General features: G+C 43.2%; 1 protein-coding gene across 2 annotated transcripts in view; it reads left to right on the forward strand.

The window, feature by feature from the left end:
* LOC132388057 (gastrula zinc finger protein XlCGF8.2DB-like) overlaps window positions 1-12,443 on the forward strand; it is a 32,640-nt gene extending 20,197 nt beyond the window's left edge. Inside the window, exons 1-2 of one of the 2 annotated variants that reach the window (XM_059960416.1) lie at window positions 582-681; window positions 10,116-12,443. In XM_059960416.1, coding sequence (XP_059816399.1) covers window positions 10,521-11,576 — 1,056 coding nt within the window. In that variant the 5' untranslated portion in view covers window positions 582-681; window positions 10,116-10,520 and the 3' untranslated portion in view covers window positions 11,577-12,443. Of the gene's footprint in view, window positions 1-581; window positions 682-10,115 lie in introns of those variants that run through there. The other variant, XM_059960417.1, reaches the window with a different exon arrangement.
* The last annotated feature ends 9,862 nt before the right edge of the window (window positions 12,444-22,305 follow it).

The raw sequence follows: 22,305 nt of genomic DNA on the forward strand, positions 1-22,305 counted from the left end.
TGGAGCAGAGTCAGAAACCAAAGAGTTGCCAGCCTGAGTCAGGCTTTGGGGCTCCAGACAGAGATGGGGTCTGGAGTTTACGAGGAGGAGGAGGAATCAGACCAGCAGGATATGGCTACAAAGGGAAGATCAGAAAAATTTGGAAACTGGTTGACCGAAAAAAAAGATGGTTAGTTTCTGCAAAATACGAGTGGGAATCAAAAGATCAGGCAGCAATTGTGGAAAGGAATAAATAAACAACTTTTAGACCGAGCCTCTTCAGCATGCCTAGACTGTGGACTCCCCTGCTTAGTTGCTACCTGAACTGCAGAGCTCCTCCAGCATTTTGTGTGTGTGCGCGTCTCTGTATGTCCAGCCACTGCAGAATCTCTTGTGTTTTATATCCACATTTTACTTTGGCATTAAATACACGTTGATATTGAGTATATTGCTCATGTGAGCCGCTTCCTGCGTTAAAAAAGCTGCAGACTTTTTCTATATACCCGAAAAAAAATGAGATATGGACATTGAACCGGTACTTCAAGAACTGTTTAATGGCACCGGTATTACCCAAAAGGGCCTGCGCGAATAAATCTTATCAGGCGCTGAAGCACTGATGAACTGCGCAAGCGTCAGGCTGATGACATCCCCGAGTATCACGCATGCGCGCAGCACACGAGGCCTTGAAAATGTCGGTTGCAGGTAAGAGCGATTCTCCGTGTTTTTATCTTAAACACCGACTTCGGGATAATTCCTCTGAATTTCGGACACCGTGACCAGCAACCCCGGGACAGTCCTGCCCTCTTCCCTCTCTATCAGCCCCACGATCCGTACACGGAGCCCGGGGAGCTCCCGGCTGATGAGGGAATGGGAACCGATGGATCTCTCAGACAGAGCTGAGCTCCAGCTATCTAAATGCAAGGATTAGGAACTCGGAGAAAGGGAACAAAACCCGTCTGTGGACACTCTCTGGAGGTCCAAGATTCGTATGTTACACGACCGCTGGACTAAGTGTGTAAATGTAGGAGTGGACTATGCTGAAAAATAGATGTGCTGGATTTTCTAAAATTGTCTCCTTCTACCTTAGGCCACAAACTTATCTATCACCCCTTTTATTTATATATAGCAGTATAACATTAGATGATCATCACCATAAGATGAAAGTTTAAATCTTAGCCTTTGTTTTAAATTAGTACTTAGTCTTTCCTGTGATTAGAAAATAGGGATAAAGTATGGGGAGGTACAGTGCTAGTATTGTAGATTAGCAAAGATTCTACTTTGGATTGGACTTCCAGAGCACAGTTACTGGATATCCACAGGACAGTACTGTCGAAGACTAAGACAGTACTTTCAAATAGAATTGGAAAGGAAATGAGAGTGAATTTTTGAGTGATGCAGAGCAAGAGAAAAGGATTGGAATTGAGAGGATAGTTCTGGTTGATGATCTCCTTTCATGCCAACAATAATTTTATAATAATTATTCTGTGATTCTGTGTGAAGCTTTCCCTGGTCATTTGCCACCTCTTCTTGTGATTCTGCTCCTAAATGTGAAATCTTGGAGAAGTGAGTTTAAAATTATGCCATTGAACTGGTAAGAATGGATCACACCTATTGGTCCTCATTTGCTTTATTCAGAGCCTTGTCAATAGCATAAATAACTGAATAAACATTTCATTAGAACGGGGTGGATTAAACTGAATATATAGGATCTTTAAATTATACCCCTTCCCACTTATTATTTTCACTGGAAGAGAGATGTTGAAATTCTAAGTAATCCTGACTAAAGTGTAATATGGTTTTTAAAAAAAAGCTCAAGGTCAAATAAGTGTGAACCATCTGTCGAGCATTTTATAGGAAGGGACATTAAAGACATTCATCATTCATGCTGATTTTTCCTCCCAGCACTGCTGCAAATACACAAACCACTCCAGCTCCCTTCAGATCTACTCCATGCTGTGCCTGATGAACCAGCCAAGATTAGCAGTTCACCATCTGTGGGAAAACTTGAGTACAAATACCTAATAAGGTTGGGATGTGTACATTTGTCTCCCAATTTATGATGTAAGAGCATTGATATTATGCTGCTTTGTGCGTAAAATATACAATCCTCTTTGTTCAATTCTTTATTAGCTAGTGAACTTGCAAGTTTGCTTCAGGGAGTTAAGCAATTTAATTTTAAACAACAGCATGAATTGATAAATGTTACCAATTTTAAATAGCAAAAAGTTTATAGTATTTTTTTCCTGGGAAAAAATAGAAGGGGGAAAAAGAAGACTTTTGGTCTGAAGTTTGAATAGTGTTATGATGTGACTGCATTTTTCGAAAGAAAAGAACAAAGATTGTAGTTATCCAAATGCAGAAAGGTTGATCCTACATTAAATGTGAATTACCATTAAGAGATCCAAGATAATGTTAATTTAATAAAATAATTTAAATCCAATTAATGCTTTAAATCTACATTATACGTTCAAGAATGCATTTTAGGTAGCTCAACACCTCAAGCAGGTCAGTCAGGTATCTCTGCTCCCTTTAAACTTGCACGTTTCTGTTTCCGAGATGCCTTTGAAACTTACTTTGACCTTATTTTCTGAGCTTCTTTTAAACTTGCAGGTTATGTGGAACGCATCATTCTGTAATGTGATGTCTAAAAACAGTGATTTGGAAGTGAGGTATGATGTATTAATATGAGAACATCTAATAATACAGAAAATCTGCTGGTCCGACACCCAAGACCCAACCATGGCAGGTTCACTAAGTTTTACTGTGGTTCGTCACATGTTTGGAGGGCTGTCGCCTGAAAGTAATGATCATTAATCACCATCAATGTCACATAGTTCACACTAAAAATAAAAGCACAAGGGAGAAATCGGCCTCTGCCGCACCTTTTTTTCAGAGTGCTCAGTGGTTCATTTGAAATCAGGTCCAGAATTTTCCTGCACTTCTGATGGGAAATCTGTTGGATGTGTTTCTGACAAACATACACCCAAAAAATGTAATGAGTCAATGCACCAAGTGGATTGAACGCCAGCACTTTTGAACAGTGTGTTTCAGCCTATTCTGTTTCAATCTTTATGAAATGTGAAATAATATGAAAGGTCTAGAACAGGGGTGGGCAAACTTTTTGACATGTGGGCCACAAAGGGTTCTAAAATTTGACAGGGGGGCCAGACCAGGAGCAGATGGACGGAGTGTTTTGGTAATACACCTCATAAGAGAAAATAAAATATCATGGGATATGTAGAAAACATGTGCTTTAATTTCAATTGAAAATGAACAAATGCATTACAACAAAATATCTGTCTTTGAAGTCCCATGGTATTTAGCTATTTATTGAAATGACTTTTAAAACACTGAAAATTAAATGAATAAAATACAGCTTTTTAAAATAGTAACAGTTATTATTTTAAAGCACTGAAAATTCTGTTATCCTTCAAGATATTATCATCATCACTCTCCTCCTGACTGTCTTTATTTCAAAACCGGTAGGAGATGCAGGTCTACTTGTCCTCCTCCTTCTTATTCAATAGTCCCCTGTGCCAAAACTCAACAACGACCAGCACAAAGACAGAACAATGCCAGCGTGCCAGTATGCGGAGCGCGTTATTTGATCTGGAGCGCATTTTTTATTTTGAGAACGTACGTGCACCTGCGCACTACTCGTGTCCATCACTTAACAGCAATGACATGTAACATGTAAGGCTTATTGAAAAAAATATTTTCAAATGCATTTTTTACATAACACAACGAAGAAACTTATTTTTAATTTCAGTGGGAACAGTGTTGTTGGTCTCCCTTTTTAGCCAGCGCATCAAAGTCTGGATTTAGTATTGTTGTGGCGATTCTCAGGATGGATCTGAGGGGTTGGTCAGTTAACTTGGATCTGTGGCTGGCTTTGTTGATGTTCATGACGCTGAACACCTGTTCACACAAATAGGTCGAGCCGAACAAAGAGTAAAGCGCAAATGTGGAGTAATACGCTGCACCTCAACAAAGGTCAATGTATATAGAGTGCGTCATCTATTGGGAAAACGCCAGAATTGCGGGGAAAAGACGTTAACAAGGTTTATTAATATAATTTCATCAAGTTCTGCGGGCCGGATTAAAAAGCTTAACGGGCCGCATATGGCCCGTGGGCCGTAGTTTGACCATGCCTGGTCAAGAACTTGATAGAGGGCTAAAAGATTACGAGAGGCATAGACAGGGTGGATAGTCAGTACCCGTTTCCCAGGGCACCAACAGCAAACACCAGAGGGCATATGTATAAAATTAAGGGAGGGAAGTTTAGGGGAGACATCAGGGGTAAGTTTTTTTTTTCACAGAGGGTTGTGAGTGACTGGAATGACTTGCCAGGGATGGTGGTGGAGGCTAAAACATTAGGGGTATTTAACATCCTCTTGGACAGGCACATGGATGAAAGAAAAATGGAGGGTTACGGGGTAGTGTGGGTTTAGTTCTTTTTTTTAAGGTTTATATGGGTTGGCACAACATGGAGGGCTGAAGGGCTTGTACTGTGCTGCAGTGTTCTATTCTATGGCTCTAAAATCTTTTACATCACCAGTTGAGAAAATCATCTTTGTTCTACCTCCAATCACAAAGAGGAATTCTGCAGATGCTGGAAATCCAAGCTACACACACAAATTGCTGGAGGAATTCAGCATTAGTACTCTTTTCCATAGATACTGCCTGGCCTGCTGAGTTCCTCCAGCATTTTGTGTGTGTTGCTTGTTCTACCTCCTCTCGGTCTGCATTTTTCTACCAGTGAGAACATGTAGCCAGACAGAACCAATTCTGTCTGGCTACATAATGATATCAAACACCTTTGCCCTGGCCAACGAGTAGCTTTCACATCACAAATGTGCCAGACTCCAGGGAGACAGACTACCACCCTTAAAGGCAGTATTCCTTGGCATTACCATCACTGAGTTCACCACTTTCAGTCACCTGGGTGAGACTTCAGGGGAAATACTTATGTACAATACTGTGTGTATTGTGGTGATGCAAGAGTTGCTGGAGAATTTTCAAGTGGGAAGAAGTGGAGTGATATTTGGAAATCTGAAATTGAAAGCATCATTTAGCAAGAAAATCACAAATAGGTGGTTTGCAAAAGCAGCGGCGAGTAAATCCTTCATTAACCTGTTACATAGGTTGTGTGAGAGTGCAGATGAACTCAATCAAGACTCAAGCGGAGGAGATTAAAGTTCTTACTGACAGTGATTTGCTCGCTGTTGAAATGAATACCTCTCTATATAAAATTCAGTTTGCACATGTTGTTGTCACTGGGTAAAAATTGTACAGTACAAGGTTTTTGCACACACTGGTCATTACAAATTAGAGGGGATATTGGTGGGAAGGTGGGGAGACCTCCAGTGTCCCTGACGCCCTCACGTAGAAGGTGTATATCCAGCTGCACTTTAAGGAGTTGGAGCTGGAAATGGATGAATTCCGCATCATCCAAGCGTCAGAGGGTGTGATAGGTATGATGTGCAGAGAGGTGAGTTGTACCCAGGGTGCAGGACACAGGAAACTGGGTGAGAGTCAGGAAGGGGAATGAGGTTAAATAGCCATCGCCGAGTACTCTTGTTGCTATCCGACACAACAACAGGTGGACACTTTAGAAACTGTTGGGGGGAATTACCTGGCAGAGGAAAGTCAAAGGGGTGATAGGGGATTTGTTAGTTAGTGGAACAGAAGTAGAAAGGGACGAATATCCTAGTGGCAAGGTTTGCTAGTGCTCCCCTGTGGGGTGGGTGGTTAAACTAAAGTTGCAGGGAGGATTGGAGCCAGAATGACAGAATAGATAGTGGAGAGGGTGAATTGAATCGAATTGACTTTATTACTTACATTCTTCATACATGAGTTGCAGAAATCTTTATGTTACGTCTCTGTCTAAATGTGCAATGTGAAATTAATAATAGTTTATAATAAATAGTATGTACAACAGGACAGTCAGGATAAATAAAAGTACAATTGTATCAGCATGAATTAATCAATCAGAGGGCCTGGTGGAAGAAGCTGTCCCTGGGCCTGTTGATCCGGGCTTTCAGGCTGTGCTACCGTTTCCCAGATGGTAGCAGCTGGAACAGTTTGTGGTTGGGGTGACTCTGGTCCCCAATGATCCTTTTTACACAGTGGCCCTTTTTACACACCTGTTTTTGTCAATGTCCTGAATAGTGAGAAGTTCACATCTACATATGCGCTGGGCTGTCTGCACCACTCTCTGCAGAGTCCTGCAACTGAGTGAAGTACAGCACCCATACCAGGCAGTCATGCAGCCAGTCAGGATGCTCTCAATTGTGCCCCTGTAGAAAGTTGTTAGTATTTGGGGCCCCGTCCCACACTTCCTGAACCGCCTGCGGTGAAAGTGGTGCTGTTGTGCCTTTTTCACCACACAGCCAGTATGTACAGACCCGGTGAGATCCTCAGTGTTGTGTGTGCCAGGGAACTTAAAGCTGTTCACCCTCTCAGCCCCAGATCCTGGGTCAGCCTGTCTCCATTTCTCCTGTAGTCTACAGCAAGCTCCTTTGTTTCAGTGACATTGAGGGCAAGGTTCTTTTTTTGACATCAAACAGATGTCATTCAGACCTCAGGACATGAAATTATGATATTGTAGTCATTACTTGGACTTGCTTGCGCCCAACAGTCTGATGGATTTCAAGGAACAAATCTGTAGAGAGATTGCGGACTATGCCAAGAAACAAAGGTTGATAAAGTGAATGATTTTAACTTTCCGTTTATTGACTGGAATCCTAGGCTGTAAAAGGACTAGATGGGGTAGAGCTTATCAAATCTACCTTAATCAGTATGTAAAATTCCCTATGTAGAAGTGTGCAATAAGCTATTGGGAAGTGATCTAGGGCTAGTGACAGAAATTAGTGTATGGGAACACTTTGTATCTACTGATCATGAGATTCCAAGTAAATACAGAAAAGCAGAGGCCTAGACCTCTCTTGAGATTCTAAATTGGAGAAAGGCCAATTTTTTTATGATATTTGCAAGGATTTGACAAGCGTTAATTGGGACAGGATGTTTTTTAGCAAAGGAGTACTTGGTAAGTGGGAGTTCTTCAGAAGTGAAATTTTAAGGGTGTAGAGTTTGTATGTGTCTGACAAAATAAAAGTTGAATGGTAACGAGTGCAGGGAATCTTGGTTTTCAAGAGATATTGAGGCCCTGGATATCTCGTTCCTCTAAATGCTGCGGACTGTTGGGTGCAACCAGAACTCATTAATGACAGCCATTTCATAATTCCACTCCCAAACTCATTTGAGTTTCCTTTAGTTGTCTTCTGTTGGATTCTAAAAGCTTCCTAATGGTCTTTTGCTCTTTTGTTTGCCCTCTCCTCTGCTTTTATGTTGGTTTTGGTTTCTCATTTAACCCACGTTGTGCCCTGCTGCCATTCCAATGCTTCCACGTCTTTGGGATGTATCGATTACTCAGCTCTCGAATTGCTCCCAGAAACTCCAGCCATTGCTGCTCCATTGTCACTCCTACCTTTTCCCTTCCAAACAAGTTTGGCCAGCTTCTCTGTCACAGAAACATGGAGAAGTTCAGTACAGAAACAGGCTATTTGGCCCATCTAGTCAATGCCAAAAACATTTAATCTCTCTAATGCAAATACCTGCACCGGGATCATCACCCTCCGTACCCCTACCATCCAGGTACCTGTCAAACTTCTCTTAATGGTGAAATCGAGCTCATATTCTCCACTAGTGCTGACATCTCATTCTGCACTCTCACGACCATTTCAGCAAAGAACTTTTCCAAATGTTCCCATTAAACTTTCACCTTCCCCACTTACCCATGACCTCTGGTTGTCATCCCACCCAACCTCAGTGGAAAAAGCTGCTTGCATTTACCCTATCTATACCCTCATAATTTTGTTTACTTCTAACAAATCCTCAGAGCAATGTAAAATTTCCTTGTTTATGTTTGGAGCCTTTTTTAGGTGTATAAGATGATGAGGGGCATTGAGTGTGTGGATAGCCAGAGGATTTTTTCCCAGTGTTAACATGGCTAACAGGATGGGGCATAGTTTTAAGGTGCTTGGAAATATATGCGGAGGGGATGTCAGGGGTAGGTTTTTTACACAGAGTGTGTTGGATGTGTCGAATGCACTGCCAGCAGCGGTTGTCGAGGCGGATACAACAGGGACTTTTAACACTCTCTTAGATAGTTACATGGAGCTCAGAAACATAGGGGACTATGCGCTAGGGAAACTCCCGGCAGCTTCTAGAGTAAGTTACATAGTCGGCACAGCACTGTGGGCCAAAGGGTCTGTAATGTGCTATAGATTTCTATCATTCTATGAAATTCAAGGGAAATCTCCAAACCCACGGAGTGGTGACTAGTAGTGAATAGTGGGGAAGTTACTGGAACTTATGTGCAGGAACCGGAAATATAAGTATTTGGCTAGATGTGGACTGATTAAGGATAGACAGCATGGCTTTTTGCATGGTAGGTCATGTCTAACCAGTCTTACAGAGTCTCTTGAGGAAGTTATCAGGAAAGTGGCTGAAGACAAGGCAGTGGATGTTGTCTACATGGACGTTAGCAAGGCACTTGACACAGTCTCATATGGGAGGTTGGTCAAGAAGGTTCAGTCACTTAGCATTCTAGATGAGATAGTAAATTGGATGAGACACTGTCTTTGGCAGAAGCCAGAGTGTGGTAGCAGATGGTTGCCTCTCTGACTGGAGGCCTGTGACTAGTGGTTTCCACAGGGATCAGTGCTAGATCTGTTGTGGTTTGTCATCTATATCAGTAATCTGGATGATAGTGTGGTTAACTGGATTAGCAGATTTATGACCACCAAGACTGGTGGTGTAGTGGACAGCGAGGAAGACTATCATGGCTTGCAGTGCAATCTGGACCCCCTGGGAAAATGGTTTGAGAAATGGAAAATGGAATTTAATTCAGACCAGTGTGAGCTGTTGCACTTTGGTTTGACCTACCAAGGGAGGTCTTTCACAGTGACTGGTCGGGCACGGAGGAGTGTTGTAGAAGAAAGGGACCTGGGAATACATGTCCTTAATTCACTGAAAGTGGTATCACAGTTAGATAGTGACGGAAAGAAAGATTTTAGCCCATTGGCTTTCGTGAACCAAATCCTGACAATAGATGGATATTATGTTGACTTGTAAAAGAGGCCTAATTTGGAGTATTGTGTGATGTTTTGGTCACCTACTGACAGGAAAGATTTAAAAGAGATTCAAAGATTTCAGAGAAAATTCACAAGGCTGTTGTCAAGTTTGAAGGACTTGGGTTATAAGGAAAGATTGAACAGGTCAGGACTTTATTCTTTGGAATGTAGAAGATTGAGGTGAGATTTGATTGTGGTAGAGGGGCATAGATAGTGTAAATGCAAGCTGGCTTTCTCCACTGAGATTGGGTAGGACTTCAACCAGTGGCCAGGGGTTAAGGGTGAAAGGTGAAATGTTAAGGGGAACATGAGGGGAAACTTCTGCACACAGATGGTCATCTAGGTTTGGAATGAGCAGCCAGCACAAGTGGTGCACGCGAGCTCGATTTCAACATTTAGGAAGTTTGTGTAGGTACCTGGATTGTAGGAGTGTGGGAGGGGCAATTTAAATAGTTCAGCACAAGACCAGATGGCCCAAAGGACCTGTTTCTGTGTTGTACTTTTCTACAAGAACTTGAAATATTACAAAAATTCACTCTAACCCCTTTTACCAGCTGTGCGGACCAACCAGTCATCTCAGCAGGAATTTTTTTATATGGTGTTAAAGCTGTAGCACTTTAAGTTAATAATACATAAAAGAATTCCCAGATGCACATCCACAAAGACAATTTGCGTGAGACTGTTTCAGTTACTGTGGGGCCAGGCACCCATGCAGCTCAGCAGGAACAGGGAATAATACCAATGGAGAGAGTCAAACTGAGCCAGGTCACAGATTGGAGATGGCAGAAATGCCCCCTTCTTATAGAGACAGGAAGAGCATCGGAGAGTTTGATGGTCTTCCAGATACCAGCACTCTGCCCAGTCAGGAGGTGATTTCTCTCTCCAACTTGGGTAGAACCTCACTGTAACAGTGTGATACCAGATCAAACCTTGGCAACTCAAGTAATATCGGAAATGTTGTCCTAAACCCATTGATGGATTTTGTAAATCTTTTCACAGGTTAAAAACGAGAAGGAATTTGTCGCCGGGGATCTCAAACAGAAAACGCCAGTTTTGCTGTCTCTGTCTGGATATTTAAGAAGTGGAGCGAGGGATTCAATCGACTATCCTTCCTGCTCAGACTGTGGAGAGGGATTCAATTGATCATTTGACCAAATAGCAAGCCAGTCATCTTACACAGGAGAAAGGCTGTTCACCTTCTCAGACAGTGGGAATAGATTCACTCAATTATCACAATTGAAGGTACATCAGCAAGTTCACACTGGGCAAGGCCATTCATCTGTTCTGTGTGTGAGAAAGGATTCAGTTGGACCTGTGGACACACCAGTCAGTTCACACCACACCTGGTAGAGGCTGGTGATCTGCTGAATTTCTGGGAAAAGATTCACTCAGTCATTTGACCTTATGGCTCACCAGCGAGTTCACACTGGGGAGAAGCCATTCACCTGTTCAGTCTGTGGAAAGGGATTCACTCAGTCATCCAACCTACGGAGTCCCCAGCGAGTTCACACTGGGGAGAGGCCGTTCACCTGTTCAGAATGTGAGAAGAGATTCACTCAGTCATCCAACCTACGGAGTCCCCAGCGAGTTCACACTGGAGAGAGGCGCTTCACCTGCTCAGTCTGTGGGAAGAGATTCACTCGGTCATCCAACCTACTGGTACATCAGCGAGTTCACACTGGGGAGAAGCCATTCACCTGCTCAGAATGTGGGAAAGGATTCAGTGAGTTATCCAACCTACTGGTACATCAGCGAGTTCACTCTGGGGAGAAGCCATTCACCTGCTCAGTCTGTGCGAAGGGATTCACTCGGTCATCTAGCCTACAGAATCATCAGCGAGTTCACACTGGGGAGAAGCCATTCACATGCTCAGAATGTGGTAAAGGATTCAGTGAGTTATCCAACCTACTGGTACATCAGCGAGTTCATACTGGGGAGAAGCCATTCACCTGCTCAGAATGTGGGAAAGGATTCAGTGCTTTATCCAGCCAACTGAGACATCAGCGAGTTCACACTGGGCAGAAACCGTTCACCTGTTCAGAATGCGGGAAGAGATTCACTCAGTCATCCCACCTGCAGAGTCATCTGCCAGTTCACACTGGAGAGAAGCCATTCCCCTGCTCAGAATGTGGGAAGAGGTTCAGTCACTCACGCTCCCTGCAGAGACACCAGTCAGTTCACACTGGGGAGAAGCCGTTCATCTGCTTAGTCTGTGGGAAGAGATTCACTGAGTCATCCAGATTACTGGTACATCAGCGAGTTCACACTGGGGAGAAGCCGTTCATCTGCTTAGTCTGTGGGAAGAGATTCAATAACTCATCCAGATTGCTGGAACATCAGCGAGCTCACACTGGAGAGAGGCCATTCACCTGCTCAGAATGTGGGAAGAGATTCACTCACTCTTCCACACTACAGAGACATCAGCAAGTTCACACTGGAGAGGAGCCATTTACCTGCTGAGAATGTGGGATAGGATTCACTCAGTCATTCCAACTACTGGCACACCAGTCAGTTGTTATGAATCCCTAGGTTTTGTTTGCTGTGGACTGTCATTTTAAGAGAGAGAGATTAGGAAGTTTAATCAGTCTGACTTGCAGCTTGTTTACATCACTCACAGCTTGTTTAGTTTTAACTGAGGACACAGACACTCAGAGTCAGACGGAGATGAAGGAGGAAAAATGGAAAGATCGATACAAGGGAAATAGGTGCCAAGGGTCACTGTTTGGAATTTTCCTATGCCCGCAAGTATGGGTTAATTATCGATTCATCATACATCGTCTGTGTGGTTGTCACCTCGTTTGATCCATAGGAGTGGATCTGATTTGGGGTATCATGTGAAGACCACCGATGTGTTAACCCTTGCCTGGGTGTGGTGTGGTAATTCACTTGAAGATGATACGCCTTGTGACAAGTCACTTTGGGTGATAATTATTATGTGGATTTGGAAGGATGACAGATAATATCTACAGTGACTGTTCTCTTGTTTTACCACCATGGAACCTGTGGAATTCGACATAATTGCCTTCTCTCGACATTTACCCTGGATTACATATATCTCTCTCATCACCTATTCTGTGGTTGAACTGAACTTTCATACTTTACCATCTCAAGACTCCAAGCCTTGTTCTCCCCAAGCTCAATAGTTTTGGATTTATATTTACGCACATGTATACACATAACACTGTTAACTTTTGTTTATCTTGCTTAAGTTACTATATTATAAGTCGATTCTAATAAAGATAGTTTTAAGATCAAAAACAGACTCCTGGTGTAGTCTCCACGAGGAAATCTGCAGATGCTTGGAAGTCAAACACACACAAAATGCTGGTGGAGCACAGCAGGCCAGGCAGCATCTATAAGGAGAAGCACTGTCAACGTTTCAGGCCGAGACCCTTTGTCAGGCAGTCTCAGGCAGTCCTGACAAAGGGTCTCGGCCTGAAACGTCGACTATGCTTCTCCTTATAGATGCTGCCTGGCCTGCTGTGTTCCACCAGCATTTTGTGTGAGTGTTGTTTCAGGTGTAGTCTATTGGTGCTGATTTGTTTCAAAAGCTTTACAATTCATAACAAAATTGGGGCCTGCATCCGGGATATGAACAGCTATGGGGGCGTAGTCATTAATTATTGATTTCATTGGGGAAGTCCCTTTTGATATATTTGTGTGTAGAAAATCAGCAGCGGATGCTGATTATTGTTTGGAAGCGGGAACCTCTGAGGCATTAGAGGATGCCAGACGGATTGAGTTGTTGAGTCTTGCTAGAAGGTTAAAACTTGCTATGTTGAAATTGACAATGAGGAGGGAACAGATGCAGAGGGTAATAGCTGAACATTATGTATCTGAGGGTGTGTTTAAAGTGGAGGAGTTGGACGTGTTTCCTGGAAGTAAACCTAGTGAGCTTGAGCTCCAGGACAAGTTAGAAAAATTAAAGATGGAGGCTCCGGAAAGGCAGAGGCAATTTGAGGCTAGAGAGGCAGAAAATCAGAGAGGAGGCAGAAAAACAGAAGGAGGAAGCAGAAAGACAGAGGCTATTCGAGCTGGAAAAGATACAGTGGTTTCAGCAAAGGGGTCTAGCGTTAGACTCTGGTGATAAGTTTGAGGCTAGTCAGGAAATTAAATTGGTACCTCCATTTGATCAGAAAGAGGTTGATAAATACTTACAGCATTTTGAGAAGGTTGCTTAGAATTTAAAGTGGCCAAAAGAGGGTTGGTTCTCTTACAAAGGGGGAGGCTTAGCAAGCCTATTCTGCTTTGACAGTTGATGAAGCAGCTGATTGTGACATAGTGAAACAGGCTGTGCTCAAAGCTTACGAGTTGGTCCCAGAATCATACAGGCAAAAGTTTTGAAATTTGTGGAAATCTGTGAACCGGACATATGTAATTTGCTTATGAGAAGTCTGTGTGTTTTGATCGCTGGTGCACATATATGATGATGATGATAAGTATATGATGATTTTAATAGCTTGAAAGAGTTAGTTTTAATTGAAGAATTCAAAAGGTGTGCTCCTGACGACATAAAGACATATTTAGATGAAAAGGATACTGCCAATTTGCAGGAGTCTGATAGAATAGCAGATGAGTTTGCTTTTACTCATAAGGTTAAGATTATCCCAAATAAGAGCTTCCAAAAGAGTGCCAGAGATCACCAGGGTAAACCAGAAATTACAGCTGGGACTAGTGACAAGAGTAAGGATGAAGGGAAGCAGTTGAAAGAGAAATATTCTGGTCTTGCTTGTTACTATTGTAAGAAAGCTGGTCATGTGATGGCTAATTGTTCTATCCTGAATAAGAAAAATGAAAAGAAGCCAGTCCCAAATGCCGGTGTTCAGTTTGTTGACGCACCTATAAACCCACAGGGTTCTGAACATTCTGTTGAGGCTCAGTTATGGACTGAGAACTCTGACTGAATTAAGAAGGCTTTTGATCATTTTATGTCAAATGGGTTTGTATTAGTAAAGGAAGGGTCAACCCAACTACCAAAAATTCTTCGAGTTACTGGGGATTCTCAGTCACTTATATTAGACAGCGTTCTAAAGTTTGGTGATGAGACGAACTCTGATGAAGTAAATCTTATTAAAGGCTTTGGGGGTAGCATGGTTTCTGTGCCATTGTACAAGGTAAATTTACTGTCAGGGTTGCTTTTGGGACCTGTTAAAATTGGATTATACTCCATTTTACCATTGGAAGATGTTAGTTTGCTGTTAGGGAATGACCTAAAATTGTTCCTGCAGCGCTGTTGACAACTAAGACAACCGCTGACGACCCACAGATGGATTTTAACATTTATCCTTCCTGCGCAGGAACTCAAAGTATGCCGACGCAGACGAATCTGTGCAGCATGATTCTGATACATGATAGCCAAAATCGGGATTCAGGTTATGATGACTTGTCAGGGAATTTCTGCCTTCATTGTTTCAACAGGATTCAGTCGTAAGTCTGATGAGAAAGATTTATCCCTGTCTAGGAAGGAGTTTATAGCAGAACAGAACCGAGACCCTGAGATTGAAGCTTTAAAAGAAACAGCCCTCTCAGATGATGAGATTAAGAATGTGCCAGTAGGGTATTATCTCATGATGAAGTGTCAATGAGGAAGTGGAGGCCACCTGCTACACCAGCCAGTGAGGAATGGGAAATTGTTCACCAAGTTGTAGTTCCTAAAGTTATATGGCTGAAATTTTAACTTTGGCCCACAGTATGCCATTAGGTCGACATTTTGGAGTGAATAAAACTGTAAACAGTTATGTAATAATTCTACTGGCCTAATTTGAGGAAAGATGTTGTGACCTTTTGCAGAAGCTGTCGCACTTGTCAAGTTGTGGGTAAACCGAATCAGGTCACCCCAGTGGCCCCACTCTGCCCTATAACTGCATTCGGTGAACCCTTTTAAAAATTTATAGTGAGGGGAACTTTGTCCTTGTTAAAGGAACAGTGGATTGATGGGGATGTACATGTTAACTTGTTAGACTCTGTTTAGAAGTTCAAGAATAAACGACACCAAGTCTGTAGTCTAGTGAGACAAAACTTAAAGATCTCTCAAAACAAAATGAAGTGTTGGTTTGATAAGTGGGCTTGAGAAAGAAAATACCAGATGGGAGATAAGGTGCTTGAAATAGTCTCTCAAATTAATGATCTGAATAATGCTATTAAAACACCCGACCAACGTAAACTAACACAGGTGGTACACATAAATATAATAAAGCCATATTTTGACAAGCAGGCACCGTCTGTGAGTGTTGTTGTCAAAACATATTGAGAATGAAACAATCGACTCGTCTGAGAATTTTCACATGCCAAACATGGTCCCAGTTAGGCTAATGAACTCGGTTGTTCCAGAAAACATTGCTAACGAGTTGGCTCATCTGCAGCCAAAGCAGCAACAACAGCTGAAGGAAGTAATCCTGATGTTTAAAGATTTATTTCACGATGTTCCCAAGCAAACCACAGTCGCAGTACATGATGTAGATATTGGTCAAGCCAAACCGATTAAACAACACCCATATTGCATGAACGTCGAAAAGTGTAAATTGGCTGAGCAAGGAAATGAATATATGATGAAAATGGTATTATTAGTCCTTTGGCATCAGATTGGAGCTCACCCTGCGTTATTGTGCCTTAACCTGATGGTGGTGTTAGATTTTGCACTGATTATGGGAAGGTAAATGCAGTAACAAAAACAGAATCCTCTCCTATCCCTAGGGAGGATGATTGCATCAATAAGTCTGGAAAAGCTAAATTTCTTACAAAGATTGATCTGTTGAAAGGGTATTGGTGTGATCCATTGACGGACAGAGGTAGAGAAATTTCTGCATTTGTGACACCTTCTGGGTTGTATGAACACAATGTTTTCTCTTTTGGAAGGAAAAATGGTCCAGGATCATTCCAGAGAATGATTGATTCTGTAATTCCAGGGTTAGAACACACAGATGCCTATATTGATGACTTAGCCACAGGGAGTGACACTTGGGAAAAGCATATCTCTGCAGTAGAGAAGCCGTTTGACAGGATTTCTCAGGACGACCTTACAGTTAGCTAAGAGTGAATTTGGCCATGCCACTGTGACCTGTCTTGGCTATGTTGTTGGTCAAAGCAAGTTGGCTCCTGTTCGGGCAAAAGTCCAGGCAATTTCTCAAGTTCCTATTCTGACTGATAAGAAGGCTCTTAGAAGGTTTCTGGGAATGGATGGATATTTTCGTAAGAACTTTTCTGCTATCGCTCTTTCTCTGACCAATCTCCTGAAGAAGGGTGAAAAGTATGTTTGGACTGAACCTTGTCAGGAGGCATTTGATCGATTGAAAGTTATTATTTGAGGTTAGGCCAATCAATGTAGTGTTGTCAGCCAATTTCATTAGCAGGTTGGAGCTGTGGGTGGCAACACAAGTCATGGGTGCACAGAGAGTAAAGGAGAGGGCCAAAGAGACAACACTGTGGGGTATGTGTGCTGAGGGTCAGAGAGACAGAGGAGATGGAGCCCACTCTTACCACCTGCCGGCGATCTGACAGGAAGTCCAGGATCCAGCTACACAAGGCAGGATGAAGGCCGAGGTCTCTGAGCTCCTTGTCGATACTTCACGCCTTTGTATGGCTACTGCTCTGCCCATGACTGCAAGGAACTGCAGAGAACTTTGGAGAGCAGAGAACATCAGAGAAACAAGCTTCCCCTCCATGGACTCTCCGTACACTTCCTCTCCCTCAGAAAAGCAGGGCATGTACACAAAGAACCTCATAACCTGTACATTCTTCCTGCAAACCCGCTCCCCCATCGGGGAAGAGATACAAAAGCCTTAAAGCGAACCACCCGGCTCAAGGACGGCTTCCTATCTGCAGTTATAAGCCAAATGAATGATAAAATGGACTCGACCTCACAATGTAACTCGACGTGACCCTGCACCATATGTCTATCTGCACTGCTCTTTCTCTGCAGCCATAATGTTTGTTACAGTTATTGTTTTATCGTATATCAGCTCGATGTACCGTTGTAATGTATCGATCTGTGTGGATGGTACGTCAGGCAAGATTTTCACTGTCGTTCAGTACATGATGATAATAAACAAATTCCCCATTTTAATTGTGTGCAAATATTAGACAGACTGAGCTTTTGCTCTGGAACCACAGAAGGAAACTGAACAGTTCTCTTTCTGAGGAACGCAAATAAATAGAAAAGGCTTTAATCTCTCATTACGATCTGCGGTAAGTGGGATCAGGTGACTGGTGGTTGGTCTCCCATATCAATATCAGAATCAAGTTTAATAGCACCGGCATATGTCATGAAATTCGTTCAGAAGTAGAACCTAATTTTTGACCATAGATTTTAACAATTGTGATTTAATATAAGAATATAACTATCACTGTTAAATTATATAAATAGTACAAAATGAAAAAAAGATGTAATAAACTATTTTAATTGTGTGGAACTATTTGACTGACTGGGTTGTTGCTTTGGAAGTAGTGGAGTGAAGCTTAACTGAACTGCACACATTTATGAGAAGCTCAGATAATTATAAAAAGCTAAATTCTCACATAAGTGGGTCAGACACCCAGAAACATCGGCAGCACTTCAGCAGGTAAAAACAGTGGAATGAAACATGCTGAAGATATTGCCGAAAAAAAACCATATTGTCCACCACAACGAGAGGACGTGACAGATCCGGATCTCACTGCCTTGTCTGAACGGGGAAAGATGAAGCTCCACGTATAGGTAGAGCAGTGACCCGCAGATGCTGCAAATCTGCAGAGAAACGTGAACAGGAAACGGGATCACGTGGCCGCTTTGGTCTCTCACCCCCAGACAGATGTCCGTTTACCCACTACTCTGTGGAAAGAAGCAAACGCCGCTCACATCTCCACTCACCTTAAATGTATTAGACATTTCAACCCCCAGGAAAAATATATCGTCTATCCACTCTATCTATTCCTCTCATAATCTTATAAACGTCCATCCAGTCTCACCCCAGCCTGCGCCGCTCTGGAGAAAACAACACAAGTTTATCCAGCCTCTCGTTATAGCTCATGTCCTCTAATCCAGGCAGTGTCCTGGTAAACCTCTTCTGCGCCCTCTCCAAAGCCCCGACATCCTTCCGAGAATGGGGGCGACCAGAACTGTATGAAACACTCCAGATGTGGTCTAACTAGTTCTGTAAAACTGTGTTACGAACTGTGGCGTTTTAGAAACGAACCAGCAGCACTGGAGTTCATACCGGAGTCTGGTTTTGATGTTAAAACCATTATCTTTAGTAGTATCGACTTATAATATAGTAACTTAACGAAATGAAGGGAAGTTAACAGTGTTATGTGTATATGTGTGTAAATGTATCTCCCAGACTATCGAGACTGAGGGAACAAAGCTTAGAGTCTTGAGATGGTAAAGTAGGAAAGTTCAGTAATCCACGGAATAAATGATGGGAGAGAGATATTTGTGATCCAGGGTGAGACGCAGAGAAAAGGCCGTTACTTCAACCAACCGCCGTCGAAGTTCTTATCCGCTGAATCCGTCCACAGACGAGTTACCGTCTTCCAGGGGATACCACACAACATACCCAGGTAAGGGTTAACACAAGATATTCCAAAACCCACTCCTATGGATTATACGAAGTGACAGCCACACACATTCGTTGTGTTTCCGTGTACCGATGATCAACCCACTCTTGCGGGCATAGGAGAGTTCCAAGCCTCAGCTGCGACTAACTGAAGCGATCAGCTTTTCCAGTCTCTCTCTCTCTCTCTCTTTAGACGGGCCGACTGCCTGTCTGCAGATCGCTCTCTCTCTCTCTTATGGTTCAGTCCACAGTCAGCGCTGTCAGCCTGTGAGTGACGTCATAGTCCCGCCTCCTCACGCCGGCGCTCTTAAAGAAACAGTCACAGTACGACCGCAGGCTCGTAACTGCCGCAACACAACTTCCCGACTTTTGAACTCAATGCTTCAACTAATAAAGACAACCACGCCATTTGCCTTCTGATCCACCCGATCAATCTGTGCAGTCTCTCTCAGGGAGCGATGAACTTGGAGTCTAAGATCCCTCTGATCATCGACACTGTTCAGGGTTTTGCATTCAACAGTGTACTGTCTCATACATTCGACCTATCGAGCTGCCAAGATGATCATCACTAATCAAATCTCACTGAGATTTCTCAGGTCCTGTTGAATTTATTGCCAAGTGCTCAAGTACGGGAAGGTACAGGGACAGAGAAACACTGACTTGTTGCAGCATCACAGGCAAGTACATTCAGAAAATACGAGGAACAGAAGTTATACGATTCTCTGTCAGTAACAATCTTTAAATATGTTTTATATCATTAACGATATTTAAAATACATTGTGTCATGATCAATACTAAAATGTGCATGTTGTGTCAATAACAGACTTGGAGATGTTGAATTTGTTCCCTGTCTCCATTCCTCCTGTAATCCACAACCAGCTCCTTTGTTTTCGTTACAATGAGGGAGAGGTTGTTTTCTTGACACCACTGTGTCGGGGTGATGACTTCTTCTCTATACGCTGCCTCGTTATTATTTGGGATCCGTCGGATCAATGTACTGTGGTCAGAAATCTAATTAGCAGATTGGAACCCACCGCTGCAGCCCCACGTTGCACTATGTACTGATTGCAAAGCTACGAAATTGCATGTGAATGGCCTCCCCTCCCCCAACTCCACTCTTTCTGCGTCACCAGCAGACTGGGGCATCTCACATCTCGCTGCCTCCGCCAGGACATTAAACTGTGAACAACTGTGGTCAGGGACTGATCTCTGAGGTACTCCAAACGCTACCTCCTTCCAGTCTGAAAATGACCCACTCATCCAGACACACACTACCGGCAGTTTATCGATCTCCAACGAAAAAGCCTAATCACCTACTCCTGAGGGTCAATACCATTTCTGACTCTGAGTTTACCACCGTCAAATGCCGGGAGGGACATAATAATCAGAAAGTCTCTAGTCACAGCCGTGTAAATAAAATGTGATCTCAGTGGGTGTGTGGCGCATGCTCAGAATGCGAAGGAGACAGACAGACTGAGGCAAGTCACAGACTGATGAAGGGGAGGAATGATCCATTTTGATACAGAGAGGGAAGCGGAGAGTTTGATGTTCTGCCTGATGCCGGAACTGTAGCCTGTTAGAAGATGAAGTCTTGTTCCTCCAACTTGTTCTGAGCTGTGACAGTTTTTTTCAGAAGGCACCATGGAGAGTAAAATTACCTGAGTTTAAATGTTGTCCTTCACCCTCCAACGTGCTTTGTAAGCTTTTAACAGTGTAGAAAAGGCAAAGGAATTGTCTATGGGACTCACAAACACGTTAGTCTCCTGTATCTGTCAGGTCACCATCGCTTGAATGCCGCCGGTCCTTGAATGTGGAGGCGGAGATGTTGGAGAAGACAGCGCCCCACTCGCGACAAGGAGAGCCCGATCACGTGTCCATGTCCGTGATCTGATTGGATACATCGCCATGACGTTATAGCACTGTGACGTCATTCACTGGCTCTCATTTTGGAAGGGTTTCAGTCGGCCATCGCAGATACACAAACAGCTTCGCACTGGGAAGCGGCCGTTCACCTGCTCCGTGTGTGCGAAGAGACTCATTCAGTTAACCCACCTTGTGATGCTCCGGTGAGTTCGCAATAAATAGAGGCCACATTTCTGTCTGGAGTGAGCAAAGAGTTTTACTCAATCATCCCAGCTGCTGCAACACCAGAAACTTCACATCAGGGAGGAAGTTCAAATCACCTCCGTGTTAAATGTTTCACCATCACGGTGACTGAAGGCAGCTGCAGGTTTATGAGGGACCGTTACTGTCAGATTCTGCAGTTCTTGCGGCTGCTCATCGCACCCAGGACTGAACCCTGGTCACTGAGCATTGGAGGAGTCGGTTCTGCTGATGTTAGCCTTAAACTATACTGGTGTTTAATATTGTGGAGCTGTGAAAGATAAATCAGTTTGTATCAAATCCCGTGTCTCACTTGAGAGACCACTCGGCCCAGCTGGTCCCTGTCCATTTTTCTGTTCCATATCAGTATATGAAAATCTATCCCTGCCGTTCCCCTCTCACCCTCCCTGAGATGACAGATTGCAACTAGTCACTACTCCGTAGGATAGGAGATTTCCCTTGAATTTCACAGAAACATAGAAATCTACAACATATTACTGATGCTTTGGCCCACAATATCGTACCGACCATGTAACTTAGTCTCTTAACTGTCTAGAATTACCCTACAGCATAGCCACCTATTTCCTAAGCTCCATGTACCTATCTAAGCGTCTCTTAAAAGATCCTATTTTATCCGCCTCTAATAAAATAGAGGCGGTGCATTCCACACAGACATCACTCTCTGTTTAAAAAAAAACTTGGCTCTGACGCCTCCCCTGTACCTACCTCCAAGCAGCTTAAACCTATTCCCCCTCGTGTTAGCCGTTTATGCCCTGGGAAAAAGCCTCTGACTATCCACACGACCAATGCCTCTCATCATCTTATACACCTGAATGAATTTCCTGCATGATTTTCTCCGGGCTGAACAAGACGATGAGCTCACTGCGGTTGTGACGTTGTTCAGGGCTCAGGACGAAGTTAGTTAAACTCCTTCTTACCCGCCCTTTTCAACGTTTTAGGTCACTCTCACTAATTTCAAAGGTCTTCGCTTCGAACTGCTGTGTTGTTACAATGAACATCTGAAGTCTGACAGCAGACTAGCGAGTGAATGGAGCAGAGTCAGAAACCAAGTTGCCAGTCAGGGATTTGGGGCTCCAGAAAGAGATGGGGCCTGGAGTTTACAAGGAGGAGGAAGAAGACAAACCGAACCTGCAGAATGTGGCTACAAATGAAAGATCAGACACATTTGGAAACTGCTTGATTGAAAAAAAAGTGGTTAATTTCTGCAAAATACTGGAGGAAATCAACAGATCAGGCAGAAAATGTGGAGAGGAATAAATAGACAACGTTTAGGCCGAGCCCCTTCAGCATGCTTAGACTGTGTACTCCTCTGCTTAGTTGCTGCCTGAACTGCACAGTTCCTCCAGCATTGTGTGTTTGTGTGTCTGTGGAATGCAGAATCGTTTGTGTTTTATATCTTCATTTGTAAGAGGGTTGTACTTCGGCATTAGATAAACAGAATGCCTGTTGATATTGTTTTTGGGAGCCGCTTTCTACGTTAATAGAGCTGCTGAGTTTTCTGCACAGAAAAAAACCCTGAGGTGTGGACATAAAAC

This window comes from Hypanus sabinus, unplaced genomic scaffold (genome assembly GCF_030144855.1).
Source record: "Hypanus sabinus isolate sHypSab1 unplaced genomic scaffold, sHypSab1.hap1 scaffold_259, whole genome shotgun sequence".
Taxonomy (NCBI): domain Eukaryota; kingdom Metazoa; phylum Chordata; class Chondrichthyes; order Myliobatiformes; family Dasyatidae; genus Hypanus; species Hypanus sabinus.